We start from the raw sequence: 15,729 nt of genomic DNA, 5'->3' as shown, positions 1-15,729 counted from the left end.
TCACAGTTCTTCAGGTGTGTTGTGGGGTGCATTATTCTTCATGAACCTTGCATAAAAACATTTGTATTTTTAATATGTAGCATTTGTTATCTCTTTACATTGTGATATGTCTTTCATTACTTGTAAATCAGGTAAGAAAAAGTATGTGACAAATCTCCAGGTCTATGTGTAAAATAAGGTGGTAAAGAGATCTCAGCAGATAAACGTTATCACTGCTGAACTCATACCCTGTATTGACCTCTTTAAAGAGCGACTCCATTCCAGTGGCTGAATTCAACCTTTCCCCACCCAAGCTAGGAGTGCTGTGATGGGGAGTGCTGTGATGGGGAGTGCTGTGATGGGGAGTGCTGTGATGGGGAGTGCTGTGATGGGGAGTGCTGTAATGGGGAGTGCTGTGATGGGGAGTGCTGTGATGGGGAGTGCTGTTTTGCAACAATTAGGTTGAGTTTTGACACAAGTGACCTCTACCAAGACACAATGTTGTTGTTTTGCTAAAATTCCTCATTAAAATGTTAAACTCCCAATGCTTGTCGCCTGCAGGGTGGATCTGAGGAGAGCCTGACAGCAGAGGAGCAGATGTACATTCTTTATGACATTAAACTCCAGTGTCACCAGAACCTCTCCACCCGCAACCCAGCCGGTAATACAGCATCAAACATGCCCTAACATGCCCTATGTCTGTGACACTGTACTGCTTCCGCTGCTGTATAGACAAACGTACAGTAAGTAAGTATGAATTGCTGTTGATAAGAGAGTCTGCTAGATTACTAAAATAATCCTCCAGTGTTGCCAGAACATCTGGATCCACAAACCTACAGGTAATGACAACATACAAACTGGCACCTCAGACATGTCATGATACTTGTTACTGTTATCGCTTATTCTTATCCACATTTTTTTAAACTGCACTGTCGGTTGGGGCTCGTAAGTAAGCATTTCACGGTAAGGTCTACCACCTGTTGTATTCGGCGCATGTGACTAATAAAATTTGATTTGATTTGACTCTGTGGTACTGCCTAAGATATAGCTAGGTAGACCTCTGTAAGTAGGCGTACAAGTGTGATGAACTTTCCTGAAGGTGTGAGGGGGGCTCAGATCACTTCCTGCATTTCAACACATTCTGTCCTGAGGCTAAGAGAAAATGTTTGCTGTTTTATAGTGAGAAAAAAAAATCCAGAAAATCACATTGTAGGATTTGTAATGAATTTATAAAAAATAAGTATTTGGTCAATAACAAAAGTTTATCTCAATACTTTGTTATATTCCCTTTGTTGGCAATGATAGAGGTCAAACATTTTCTGTAAGTCTTCACAAGGTTTTCACACACTGTTGCTGGTATTTTGGCCCATTCCTCCATGATGAAGACGATGACTGAGGTGAAATACTCTTCAATGCCATTGGATGAATCCCAGAACATATTCCAGTCTCTGCTACCAAAACCTTCCTGTAGCGTAGCATCTGACCACTTCCGTATTGAGCGAGTCACTGGTACTTCCTGCTAAACATTTTACTTGTAAGCAGGAATCAGGCGGATAGAATTATGGTCAGATTTGCAAATGGAGAGAGAGCTTTATATGCATCTCTGTGTGTGGAGTAAAGGTGGTCGTTTTTTTCCCTCTGGTTGCACATGTGAAAGATGGTAGAAATTAAGTAAATGGATTTAATTTTCCCACATTAAATTCCCCGGCCACTAGGAGCGTCGCTTCTGGATGAGCATTTTCTTGTTTGCTTATGGCCTTATACAGCTCGTTGAGTGTAGTCTTGGTGCCAGCATCGGTTTGTGGTGGTAAATAGATGGCTACAAATAGTATATATGAGAACTCTCTTGGTAGATAGTGTGGTCTACAGCTGCACCATTGAGAGCATCCTGCCACCTGGTGTGGCAACTGCTCAGCATCCAACCACAAGGCGCTACAGAGAGTCATGCGTATGGCCCAGTACATCGCTGAGGCCAAGATTCCTGCCATCCAGGATCTCTATACCAGGAAGTGTCAAAGGAAGGCCCTAAAATGTGTTAAAGACTCAAGCCACCTGTGTCATTGACTGTTCTCTCTGCTACCGCATGACAAGTGGTACCGGAGTGACAAGTCTAGGTCCAAAACTTTCCTTAACAGCTTCTACCCCCAAGTCATAAGACTGCTGAACAATTAATCACATGGCCACCCGGACTATTTACATTGACACCCCCTCCTCCATTTGTGTTTACACTGCTGCTACGCGCTGTCTATCACCTATGCATAGTCACTTTACCCATAACTACATGTACATATTTCTTCAATTACCTCGACTAACCTGTACCCCCACACATTGACACGGTACCGTTACCCCGTGTATATAGCCTCATTATTGTTATTTTATTGTGTTACTTTCTTTTTACATGAGTATATTTAGTAAATATTTTCTCAACTGTTATTTTTCTTAAAACTGAGATGTTGGTTAAGGGCTTGTAAGTAAGCATTTCACAGTAAGGTTGTATTCGGCGCATGTGACGAATACCATTTCATTTGATTATGTTCCAGAATTAGAATACAAGTAAAGGACATAATAAATCAGTCTGCATATGCAAATTAGAGTGATGACAACGTAGTGAATGCGATTCGAATCATACAGATGACAGAGAATCCTCGCACTACGGTCTTAATCATGCCTGAGGGGAGGCATACTTCCTAGATGAAACCCACTGACCCTCAGCCTTAGCCCATCCCAATTCTTGCATCATCTTGGTCTTATTGCCTTGTTAATTCATCCGCACTCATTTCTGTAGCTTTCCTCAGTGTTAATTTGTGGGAGATTAAAGCTACAGAATGTTGCTTCCGGGGAACAACAAGGTGAAACTCTCTGAATGGTTTCCCGGCAGCCTCTAATGAGTTGACCTGGCAACCCAAAACTGTTGGCACACCTTTGTCTGGCTGGCCGGAAAGGACATTTTGGATTGGTTTGACTCACTTTGACACACTTCCATGGATTCTCTGCTGATGACAGAACAGAACAAATAGATTCAGTTGACAACAGTTGACAGCTGCTAGAATGAAGATGATGGCACAATGTTATATTAAAAGTTATTCTTAGTGCATATTTAAAACAACAGATTTAAAAAAAACTCTCTCAGGAAACCAAGACACGTTTCTTTGAATCTGTTCCTATGTTCTCAGAGGCCAGTGGATCAGGCAATTTAACAGTTCTAAGAAATCAGTGACAGTAGAGGACATATCTCTGAACTGAAACTCTCCAAATGTACAATGTTTTATTATTATTTTGTCCTCACCTCCCTTCCTCTGGCTTTCTACATTCACTCAGCCGAAGGTCAGCCGAGGTAATGAATGTAGACAAACACTATCCCGGTTTGGATCTAAGATGAGTCTCACCTTCACCTATGTATCAATGCCTGTCTGCTGGTGGGATGCAAGGGAAATTCATAGAGGAGCGCTAGGTTCTCTTAAAGGCGTGCATGTCACTTCTGCTACTGTAAGGTCAAGGTGAAGAAGACATAGTATACTGGGAATAAATTATACATACTTTGAATGTTCTGTAACCTAACATCCCACTGACTTCATTAATTGGGATATTCACGTGATAAGGCTCTCGAAGCTGGTGTTTGGAGGATATATTGGCACGAGTGTTGTCAGGCCCTGGACGAAGTCGACGGCCGGCAAACAGTGCCAGTGTATCCTTCAAACACCGGCTTCCAGGGCATTATCACTTTTATACAACTGCTTACCAACATATTCAAATAATGATTGACATATTTTCAGAAACTTTATACTATTTCATCCTTCCACAAGATACAGTCCCGACACAAATCTAGAGAGTCTACCCAAGCCTCTCTATTGTTCGATTGTTCGTTTTATCGATTCGGTTGCCAGACATGTGACCCAGTAGTTTGTTGTAAATGATCCATTGCCATACTAGCTGACAAAATTCTTATCCCTTGGTTGCTAGCTAGCCAACTACGGCTAACTTACAGTCAAGGTCGAACAGTGCAGGCAGAATAACAACAAAGTAGCTGCATTTGCATTTGTTTAAGTTGTTTTCTAGTCACATTTATTTGGATACATCCATAACAATGTGCTAATGATATTATTTCACCTGGCATAGAAAATGTGCTCACTTGTCAGGACACTGTTGTTTAGAGCAGAGGAGCTAGCCAACAACACAGCTAGCCAACAACACAGCTAGCCAACAACACAGCTAGCCAACAACACAGCTAGCCAACAACACAGCTAGCACAATCACTTCAAACTGAATCTGGAAAGACTGCAACCTTGCTGCATTTAGTTTCGTTTGACCTGTTTTCTACTACATTTCTTTGTATACTGTATATCAATCAAAATGAATCCGCTTTCATGATTTCGACTGACTGAGAAGGTTGCCTGCCTGTCTCCTCCTGAACACGTTCATTACTATGGGACAGCTGGAGATCCAATTTCAATATTGAAACAATGTTGAAAATGTTGGAGAGACAGACAGCAAGTGTTTATAGAAATCTCTACAGTTGAATATCAAAGGTTAGTCTAAAAGAAATGTGAGATAATGTCTAGATGAGATCAAGTTTATAAATTTGCCTGGATGGGCTGATGAGACAGTGGATTGCGCAGTGAGATGAAATAGGTATTTTAACATCATAGCTTTAGCCGGTGGTAACTTGTGGAATAGACACCGGCTGGAATGCAGTTTTAATCAATCAGCATCCAGCATTAGACGGACCCGTTGTATAGAATCAATATAACTCATATGATCAAGCTATAAAATTATCCAAAGTGTACAATGCTGTATTCAAACGTCAATATAGTAGAACGTCAAAGTTAGGAACATTGCAGCATTCGAACAACCTCCATTCCCAACGTGTTCCTACTGTATCTCTGAGGTCCTGCACCGGTCACACACTGTAGTTGAAAAGAGTGTTCTGCCTCTCCACTAGATGATCTCTGCCCCCCTGGTTGGGATGGCCTTATCTGCTGGCCACAGGGTTACCCAGGAGCTGTCACCAAGGTCCTCTGCCCCAGCTACATCTTTGACTTCAACCACAAAGGTAGATGACACCCCACTCTGCCTGCATGGCAGAACAGGTTCCAGGTTCCCCATAGAAATATAATTTGAACACAACATCTCTATGTTGTTCCCCTTTACCTGTGTATGGTTGATACATAGCTAGTTTATATTAATACTTGAATTATGTATTGTCTAATCCAAGTATACAGAAAGTATTATGACAAACAACTCTGCCTGCATGGGAGAATGGGTTCCCGTTTACCAATGTATGATTGATATAGTGCATTTAGAGTGGATTCATAGTGACTTTAGAAATTTGAATTATGTACTGCCTCACTTGAGGTGCCAAGTGAAACCAAGTAAGCTACAGAGATACAGTATGTTGATTTGTTGATATATATATATTACAGGTCATGCCTACAGGAAGTGTGACATCAATGGGTCGTGGGTGTTTGTGGAGAGCCTGAACAGGACGTGGCCTAACTACTCAGAGTGTCTGGGCCCTGGGTTCTTGAAGCCAAGCAACGAGAGGGGGAAAGTGAGTACTGTTCTGTAGCTACTGCAGCGGCCTTATCCCCACATATGCAGGAAACCCTACAATGCCACTGTATATATTGTATTGTCTTTTAGCAGATTGTTTTATCCAAAGCCAGTTATCCATAGAAGAAAAATTCTCAGCAACAAAAGAGTGATCCAATTAAGATCCTACATCTGTACCTACAGTACCTGTATCCTTCTCCCAGCAGGACTTCTTTGAGCGTCTGTATGTCATGTACACCGTAGGCTACGCTGTGTCCTTCAGCTCTCTACTAGTGGCTATCTTCATCATCGGATATTTTAGGTGAGTGTGTGTGTGTGTTTGTGTGGTTTGGTGACCAGAAGTCCCCACAAGGATAGTAATAAAAGGAACATTTGGACAAGTGGGGACATTTCGCCGGTCCCCACAAGGAAGAAAGCTTTAGGGTTAGGGTCACAATTAGGGTTAGAATTAGGGTTAAGGTTAGGGTCAAGGGTCAGGGAAAATAGGATTTTGAATGGGAATTTTTGGGGGGCCCCGACAAGTATAGTAAAAACAAACGTGTGTGTGTGTTTGCGCCTGTCTGTGTGCATACTTGCATGTGTGCATGCGCATGTCTTTCTGAAAGAGTGTGAGAGGCTTCCAGTAATAATCAATAGATGAAAACAGACAGAGGCCTAATGGGAGTTTGGCTCAGGCAAATGAGAACTAGGAAAGCCAGTGTGGAAATAGCAGTTTCCTGGCTGTGCACTGCAGAGTGTGAAAATACATTTGGCAACATGGAAATGCAGAGTAATCTGAAATGAATGCAATTTAGTTGAAAAAAGCTCAAATACTCCAAACATTGAGAGGAGGGATATTCAAGTAAATAATAAAGATTTTAAGCATGGTCAAGAAGCCTTTTTAGATAGGGTTTCTGAGAAAGTGAGTATGTTTCAAGGCCAACAAACAATAAGCAAAATAGAAAGACCAGGCAGCAGTACTGGATACGCTTTAGTCCGTCATTAAATTGTCTCATCAGGCATATTGAATGATGCAGATAGACGGGTTGGTTGTTTAGCAACAAAACCAAGTCTGATTAAACCAAGATTGAACTCTATGGCCTGAATGCCAAGAGTCACGTCTGGAGGAAACCTGGCACCATCCCTACGGTGAGGCATGGTGGTGGCGGCATGTTTTTCAGCAGCAGGGACTGGGGAGACTAGTCAGGATCAAGGGAAAGATGAACGGAGCAAAGTACAGGAAGATCCTTGATGAAAACCTGCTCCAGAGCGTTAAGTACCTCAGAATGGGGCGAAGATTCACCTCAAACAGGACAACAACCCTAAGCTCACAGCCAAGACAACATAGGAGTGGCTTCGGGACAAGTCTCTGAATGTCCTTGAGTGGCCCAGCCAGAGCCCGGACATGAACCCGATCGAACATCTCTGGAGAGACGTAAAAAAAAGCAGTGAAGGGCTCTGCTTGGAGTATCAAGCCTGTTCAGTAAGGTCCAGATCCCCACAGTTCTACCCCAACCTCCTCACAACACACCCAGTACAACGAACTGTCACTATCCCACACCCAGCTCATGGATAGGCCAAATGACACTGCTGCCCACGTTTCAGTCCCTCTACCGCTAACATAGTGCCATGGAAAGCCGCTACAGAGGCCACCATGACCACGCAGACCTACACTGCCACAATCCCTGCCGTAGACAGTTGTTTCAAACTGTTAAGGATATGGCAGACATACGCCCCCTTTGGAGAGATTGGGTACCCCTAGTAAACTGGAAAGAAAATCTGTCAAAAATTGCTAATATATGCAAATTATTATTGGATAGAAAACATTGGATAGAAAACACTCTAAAAACCACTCTAAAAACCGTTGGAATTATGTCTGTAAGTATAGCAGAACTCACAGGGCAGGCATTCTTCCAAACTAGTTTTTGTGGCCATGAAAGTTGGAGCAACTTTGACGTCATGGCCCCCACCCTTCCCAACCAGCTATGATTCTGGGGACACTTTCTATCTCTTCCGCTAGATGTCCTCTTTCATTAGAGCTTCAAACCGTTCAAGTCCCGCGAGAATTGACCCTATGGGAGTGAAATTAGTGCGTGCCACGAGAGAATAGGCTGTGCGTATGGGCGCGAATTGGTCCCAGCCATTCCTTTGTTTCCAGCACTCAAGAGAAGGGCAGACGATGGCCGATTGAATTGAAGTTTGTTTTGCACGTCTAAAACATCATAAAGCTTGCTTCTGCACTTAGTTTGACCTGTTTAGTCGACATATAATGTGTAATTTTGAAGTTTTGATGCGCAACTTATCCGGACCAGAGGACGTTTTGGGTGCATTTCAGCTGATGTTATTAGCAGTAGCTAATACAAAGACGCAAGACTTGAAACCAAACGATGTATTGGGTAAGTATGAAGCCTTCCAGAACATTCTGAACGAAGACCATCGAAGGTAAGGGAATATTTATGCTTAAATCTGTGTTTCTGTTGACTCCAACATTACGTGGAAATGTAGCTTGGAACTGAGCGCTGTCTCAGCATATGGAATAGTGTGCGATTTCTGTAACGTTAAAAATAAATCTAACACAGCGGTTGCATAAAGAAGCAGTGTATCTTTCTAACTATATGTAGAACATGTATATTTAGTCAAAGTTTATGATGTCTATTTACGTTATCTTGCCGCGCTACATAGATTTCCTGCGGGCATTTTTGAGTAATTTCTGAAGGTGAACTCACTGTAAATGGACATTTATGGATATAAATGGCATATTATTGAAAAAAAAAAAATATGTACTGTGTAATATGTCATATTACTGTCATCTGATGAAGATTTTCAAAAGGTTAGTGAGCGATTTATTTTTTAATCCTGCGTTTGTTGATTGCATGTTTTGGCTATTGAAATGAGCTGTGTCTGGTGGTGGTTTTACATATATATGTGCTATGTTTTCGCCGTAAAACATTTTAGAAATCTGACTCGCTGGCTAGATGAACAAGATGTTTATCTTTCATTTGAGCTATTGGACTTGTTAATGTGTGGAGGTTAAATATTTTTAAGAATATTTTTGCGTTCCATGCGCCACCGTTTCAGCTGAACGTGGGAGGGTTGATTCCCAATTGGGAACCAGTATCGTAGACAGGTTAACTCCACCAAACCAGCCATGGACTGGGGGGAACACCCGGAGAAACCAGTTTTCCAAATACTTTGCCTTGCTCAGGCTGAGTCTGCATCACAACAGCCATTATCCACTGTTCCCGGCTATTCTGGTCTACCACCTGTTCAGACTCAGTCCACCGACCAACCCTCCATCAGCTGCTCTATCCTATTTAACTGACCAAACGTGGACTGCACCTGACCAGCCAGGTTATCCTCCATGGACCTCTCCTCTCCAGCCAACTTATCAGCTGCCACCTGCTGCACCTCTCCAACCAGCTCACCCGCCAGTACCTGCTGCACCTCTCCGTCCAGCTCACCCGCCAGTACCTGCTGCACCTCTCCAACCAGCTCACCCGCCAGTACCTGCTGCACCTCTCCGTCCAGCTCACCCGCCAGTACCTGCTGCACCTCTCCAACCAGCTCACCCGCCAGTACCTGCTGCACCTCTCCAACCAGCTCACCCGCCAGTACCTGCTGCACCTCTCTGTCCAGCTCACCCGCCAGTACCTGCTGGACCTCTCCAACCAGCTCACCCGCCAGTACCTGCTGCACCTCTCCAACCAGCTCACCCGCCAGTACCTGCTGCACCTCTCCAACCAGCTCACCCGCCAGTACCTGCTGCACCTCTCCAACCAGCTCACCTGCCAGTACCTGCTGCACCTCTCCAACCAGCTCACCCTCCAGTACCTGCTGCACCTCTCCAACCAGCTCACCCGCCAGTACCTGCTGCACCTCTCCGTCCAGCTCACCCTCCAGTACCTGCTGCACCTCTCCAACCAGCTCACCCTCCAGTACCTGCTGCACCTCTCCAACCAGCTCACCCGCCAGTACCTGCTGCACCTCTCCAACCAGCTCACCCGCCAGTACCTGCTGCACCTCTCCAACCAGCTCACCCGCCAGTACCTGCTGCACCGTCAGCCTATTCACCAGCCTATCCGCTCCAGCAACCGCACCTGCAACCATTACCTGTGTTAAGGCTTCCCAATCTAGTCCACAACAGTGAAGTGAGTTCGCAGACTTCAAGATGACACTGGACTACCTCTTGAATCCTCATATAGAACTCTCAGAACACTACAAGCACAGGGTCCTCATGCTTGAGCTCAAGCATGTCAACACTACAAGCAGCCCTGCACTGCAGCTATGCAGGCTTTGTAGATACGATACGGACAACCACACCAACTGGCACCTGATACTGGATGAGGCCAAGCTGATAGCTCAAACATGTCGACACGACCAGCAGCCTTACACTGCAGCTATGCAGGCTTTGCAGATACGATACGGACAACCACACCAACTGGTACAGAGGGAGTTCACTGCGATCCTCAACGCCCCTAATGTTAGTGGAGATTCCAAGGCCGTCCAGAGCTTCGCCCTCAGAGTAGACATCCTGGTAAGCCTGTTGAAATCCCTTGAAGGTCCCCAAGGCATGGAGCTGTTATGCACAGGCCACATTTTATTTTATTTTTTTATTTTACCTTTATTTAACCAGGCAAGTCAGTTAAGAACAAATTCTTATTTTCAATGACGGCCTGGGAACAGTGGGTTAACTGCCTGTTCAGGGGCAGAACGACAGATTTGTACCTTGTCAGCTCGGGGGTTTGAACTCGCAACCTTCCGGTTACTAGTCCAACGCTCTAACCACTAGGCTACCCTGCCGCCCCGCCCACATAGACCGAGTGCTGCTCCCGAGGCGGGCACTACAGGGAAAACTTTGTGGAGCACCTACCTGCAACCTGACAGACCTCTCTGACTGGCTCAAGACCAAGGCCGAAGCACAGCTGCTCTCCTCCAAGATGGCACAGCATCACCAAACAAAAAAGCCACAAAGCCCTCAAAGGGAACGACCATCCCCTCCAAGGCCAAAAAGTCAACCTGTCACCACCATTTAGCATTGCTCTGTCCAGTCCAGGTCTAGAGACAGCCAGGTTGGCAATACTTCAAAAGTCCAGACATCCACTGTCTCAAGGAACCACTTCAAATGTCTGTACCTCTTTTCCCACAGTGTCAAGAGCTATACTTCTCAGTGCACATAGTGTTGGACTAGTAACCGAAAGGTTGCAAGTTCAAATCCCCAAGCTGACAAGGTACAAATCTGTCTTTCTGCCCCTGAACAGGCAGTTAGCCCACTGTTCCTAAGCCGTCATTGAAAATAAGAATTTGTTCTTAACTGACTTGCCTAGTAAAATAAAATAAAAAAATAGTGAAGCAGACGCCAGAACAGATCGAAAAGCCGGATAGAAGACGGAAAGCTTTGACTGAAGTGTGGTCATAATAACCATGGGCCCAATGCACCCAGAGGAAGCCATGTGGTAAAGTACATCTCAACGTCCTTCAAGGTGTAGCCAAGCCGAGCCCCAGTGTCCTGTTTGTCACCCATCTAGACAGAGTTTACCTTACTCACTCCAATCAGAACGAACGAGCACTGCTAAGGAGTGGACAGAAGTCCCTGAATACGTACGCCATTTTAGATGGCGGAGTAGAGCGGACAATCATCCTCCCCGCAGCTGTTAGACACCTTGACCTCGAAGGCCAGGAAGAGTCATTAGCCCTGCGGACAAATTGCCACGACGCTGCACATCTTACCGGTTCCTCAGTAGACTTCCAAGTATAGTGCGTTGCAAATTATTCACCCCCTTGACATTTTTCCAATTTTGTTGCATTACAACCTGTCATTTAAATTTATTTTTATTTGAATTTCATGTAATGGACATACACAAAATAGTTCAAAATTGTGAAGTGAAATGAAGAAAAAAAAAATGTGTTTAAAAATGAAAATATTAAATAAAAATTGAAAAATGGTGCATTCATATGTTTTCACCCCCCTTTACTATGAAGCCCCTCAATAAGATCTGGTGCAACCAATTACCTTCAGAAGTCACATAATTAGTTAAATAAAGTCCACCTGATCTGTCACATGATCTCAGTATACAGTTGAAGTTGGAAGTTTACATACACTTAGGTTGGAGTGATTAAAACTCGTTTTGCAACCACTCCACTTAACAAACTGTAGTTTTGGCAAGTCGGTTAGGACATCTACTTTGTGCATGACACAAGTAATGTTTCCAACAATTGTTTTACAGACAGATTATTTCACTTAGAATTCGTTGCATCACATTTCCAGTAGGTGAGAAGTTTACATTCACTAAATTGACTGTGCCTTTAAACATTTAAACATTAAAATTCCAGAAAATTATGTCATGGCTTTAGAAGCTTCTGATAGGCTATTTTACATAATTTGAGTCAATTGGAGGTTTACCTGTAGAAGTATTTCAAGGCCTACCTTCAATCTCAGTGCCTCTTTGCTTGACATCATGGGAAAATCTAAAGAAATCAGCCAAGACCTCAGAAAAACAATTGTAGACCTCCACAAGTCTGGTTCATCCTTGGGAGCAATTTCCAAATGCCTGAAGGTACCACGTTCATCTGTACAAACAATAGTACTCAAGTATAAACACCATGGGACCACGCAGCCGTCATGCCGCTCAGGAAGGAGACACGTTCTGTCTCCTAGAGATGAACGTACTTTGGTCCGAAAAGTGCAAATCAATCCCAGAACAACAGTAAAGGACCTTGTGAAGATGCTGGAGGAAACGGGTACAAAAGTATCTATATCCACAGTAAAACTAGTCCTATATCGACCTAATCTGAAAGGCCTCTCAGCAAGGAAGAAGCCACTGCTCCAAAACTGCCATAACAAAGCCAGACTACAGTTTACAACTGCACATGGGGACAAAGATTGTACTTTTTGGAGAAATGTCCTATGGTCTGATGATACAAAAACAGAACTGTTCGGCCATAATGACCATTGTTATGTTTGGAGGAAAAAGGGGGATGTTTGCAAGCCGAAGAACACCATCCCAACCGTGAAGCACGGGGGTAGCATCATGTTGTGGGCATGCTTTGCTGCAGCATCTCAAGCAACATCTCAAGACATCAGTCAGGAAGTTAAAACTTGGTTGCAAATGGGTCTTCCAAGTGGACAATGACACCAAGACCTCAATAACTTAGAAAATGTGTGGGCAGAACTGAAAAAGCGTGTGCGAGCAAGGAGGCCTACAAACCTGACTCAGTTATACCAGCTCTGTCAGGAGGAATGGGGCAAAATTCACCCAACTTATTGTGGGAAGCTTGTGGAAGGCTACCCGAAATGTTTGACCCAAGTTAAACAATTTAAAGGCAATGCTACCAAATACTAATTGAGTGTATGTAAACCTCTGATCCACTGGGAATGGGATGAAATAAATAATTCTCGATACTATTATTCTGACATTTCACATTCTTAAAATAAATGTATTTGGCTAAGTTGTTTGTAACATCCCTGTTTTGCTTGTTATTTTGGCATTAGTGTCACATATCAGTTTGCAAACTATGTTAAAAAAAAAAAAAAATCTGACACTGCTGAACATATAGCACTACTGCCAACGCTAAGATTTACCATTGCATTGTTAAGATAGAGCCCAGAGTCATAGGTATACCAAGAGATTTATGAAGACATTTTAAAGACAGAATAACATAATACAAAATGAACAAGGGCTACTTACAGTATATGCAGGCGAAGGTGTTTTAGTGTATTCATTCGAGCCATATTGGATTCAGAATCAAATTGATTCACACCAACAGTCTTTATATGCATGAATGTTGTACACAATTCTGGAAAAACTTTCTTTCATTTACAAAATTAAAGTTTACAACTGATTTAATTAACATCCTTTTTTAAAATAATTTTTATTTAACATCCATCAAATGTTATTATAGCAGCCATATTGGATTTTGGACGCCATATTGGATTTGCGGCAAAATAGAAAGATAATTTGTGATGCCACCCTGACTTAATTGCAAGACTAGGGACTAAAGATACAAAATCCTTTAAAGAACCTTTGACCCCTTAAAATGTCATTTCAATGTCTGACCCCACTTGTTAAAGCCAATGACTTTAGCCAAAACATCAAAAACCGTGGCACTGTATGCATTTTTGTCAGGCAGGACCATACAGCACTGCAGAAAATACATGTGACTTAAAAAGTTGTCTAATATACAGCTACCAAAAGGTTTACATTCATCATAAATATTCATAATTTAAATTTCTTTCTTTTGTATCTGTGGGTTTACAGGTATTGCTATTTGTTTGTGTATGTTGGGCAGACAATTGACTACTTGTATTCCACATTTTAGCAATATCAGAGCTTGCAATATTGGGTTGCATGTATTGGGCTACATGACAAAACACAACCAGGGCTGTCTTAAAATGTTTGTGGCCTTGCCTATTAGCTTTGTCTGATGTGTAAGGCCAGTGCTTTAGCCCTGAGTACACTAGAGAGAGGGAGCACACAGGCTGTTCGACAGCGTGGGAGAGGTCTCTTTATTAAGAGCCGTTTCAGAAGAATGTATTAATGGAGCTTTTGAACAGAGCACACTCAGGGATTGACTCTACAGTCCCCAGAATCATTGTGAGTGGGTGGCTCAGAACGAGTATCTTGACAACTTCAGAGTAAATCTGTAATGTTCTCCTCGTTTAGCCTAATAGTCCTCCAAGCTCAAATAACGGGCACTTAGCAGTTGTTTTTTTAATAGATAATTAGATTTTCAGCAACACATTTTGGAACTAAGGAAATGTGATTCCCCTGGGCAAAGCATAACCAATTTGGTCTAATATCCAGCTAAATTGTGTGAGACTTCTGGAGACGGTTAGAGTCTATGAGAGCAGCCTGTCCTAGAGTCAATCCTCAAAGAAGGACACTAACATGCTGACCGGACCGCATGCGCGCGTGCAGATTTTGTCCCCCCAAACCAGATGCGATCAGGACATGCAGGTTGAAACGTCAAAGCAAACTCTGAACCAACTATATTAATTTGGGGACAGGTCGAAAAATATTAGACATTTATGACAATAGCTAGCTAGCTTGCTGATGCTAGCAAATTTTTATTGGGATATAAGCACTGGGTTGTTATTTGACCTGAAATGCACAAGGTCCTCTACAATTAATCCACATATAAAAGGGTAATGTTAAACCAAGTTAGTTTCTAGTAATCTCTCCTCCAAGCTTCTTCTTTGGACTTTATATGGCGGTTGGCAACCAATTTTAATGTGCATTACCACAACCAGCTGGAGTGTGAACCTCAGTTCCTCTTTCAATCACCCACTTGGGTATATGCTCCTAAAAACCAATGAGGAGATGACACGTGGGTATGTGCTCCTAAAAACCAATGAGGAGATGGGAGAGGCAGGACTTGCAGTGCATTGACCGTCACTGTAATGATGGGGCGGTGAGTCAGGAGCAGGTGCAGGTGAAACGTTTTAAAACAACAAAACCTAGAATACGACACTAACATAAGGCAGAACGCAAGAACAATACTAACTGGTGAGTGAACATGGGAAAGTGACATATAAAGGGGAGGAGATGATGAAGGTAATGGTCCAGTTGTGAATCATAATGATTAACAGGTGTGCGTAATGATGAGTGCCAGGTGTGCGTAATGATGAGTGCCAGGTGTGCGTAATGAAGAATGGCAGGTGTGCGTAATGAAGAATGCCATGTGTGCGTAATGAAGAATGCCAGGTGTGCGTAATGATGAATGCCAGGTGTGCGTAATGATGAATCCCAGGACCGGTGGTTAGTACTCTGGTGACGTTGTAGAGGAGCAGGAGGAGACATGACAGTACCCCCCCGCCACATGACGACGCCGACCAGTGGGACAACCCCGAGGAGCGGGTCGGTCCGGGCGGCAAAGGTGGAAATCACAGATGATGTTGGGGACAGGTCAGCGTGAAGTTGAACCTAGTGAAGAAGAGGGCACACCTAGCTTGACGCAGATTCAGTCTCTTCGCTGTCTGTATGTACTCAAAGTTCCGATGGTTAGTGAGGATGACAAATGGTTCCTTGGCGTCCTCCATCCAGTGTCTCCACTCCTCTAATGCCAACTTCACTGCCAAGATCTCCCGATTGCTGACGTCGTAATTCTTCTCTGTGGGGGGCAGTTTTTTGGAGAAGAAAGCACAAGAATACATTTTTAATGGGTCCCTCTGTCTTTGTGACAAAACTGCCACCACACCCACCTCTGATGCGTCTACCTCAACCA

At 43.5% G+C, this 15,729-nt stretch overlaps 1 protein-coding gene across 1 annotated transcript in view; it reads left to right on the top strand.

The window, feature by feature from the left end:
• The first annotated feature begins 307 nt into the window (after positions 1–307).
• Positions 308–15,729, top strand: part of LOC110501865 (parathyroid hormone 2 receptor-like) — a 66,723-nt gene continuing 51,301 nt past the window's right edge. The window contains exons 1-5 of the mRNA XM_036959077.1: positions 308–379; positions 541–640; positions 4,919–5,029; positions 5,400–5,527; positions 5,733–5,830. Of these exons, the coding sequence (XP_036814972.1) occupies positions 308–379; positions 541–640; positions 4,919–5,029; positions 5,400–5,527; positions 5,733–5,830 (509 nt within the window). The remainder of the gene's footprint in view (positions 380–540; positions 641–4,918; positions 5,030–5,399; positions 5,528–5,732; positions 5,831–15,729) is intronic.

The sequence above is a fragment of the Oncorhynchus mykiss genome, chromosome 22 (genome assembly GCF_013265735.2).
Source record: "Oncorhynchus mykiss isolate Arlee chromosome 22, USDA_OmykA_1.1, whole genome shotgun sequence".
NCBI classification, from domain to species: Eukaryota; Metazoa; Chordata; class Actinopteri; order Salmoniformes; family Salmonidae; genus Oncorhynchus; species Oncorhynchus mykiss.
Note: the sequence above shows the minus strand (reverse complement) of the source record. Positions and strands in the feature narration are given on the sequence as shown.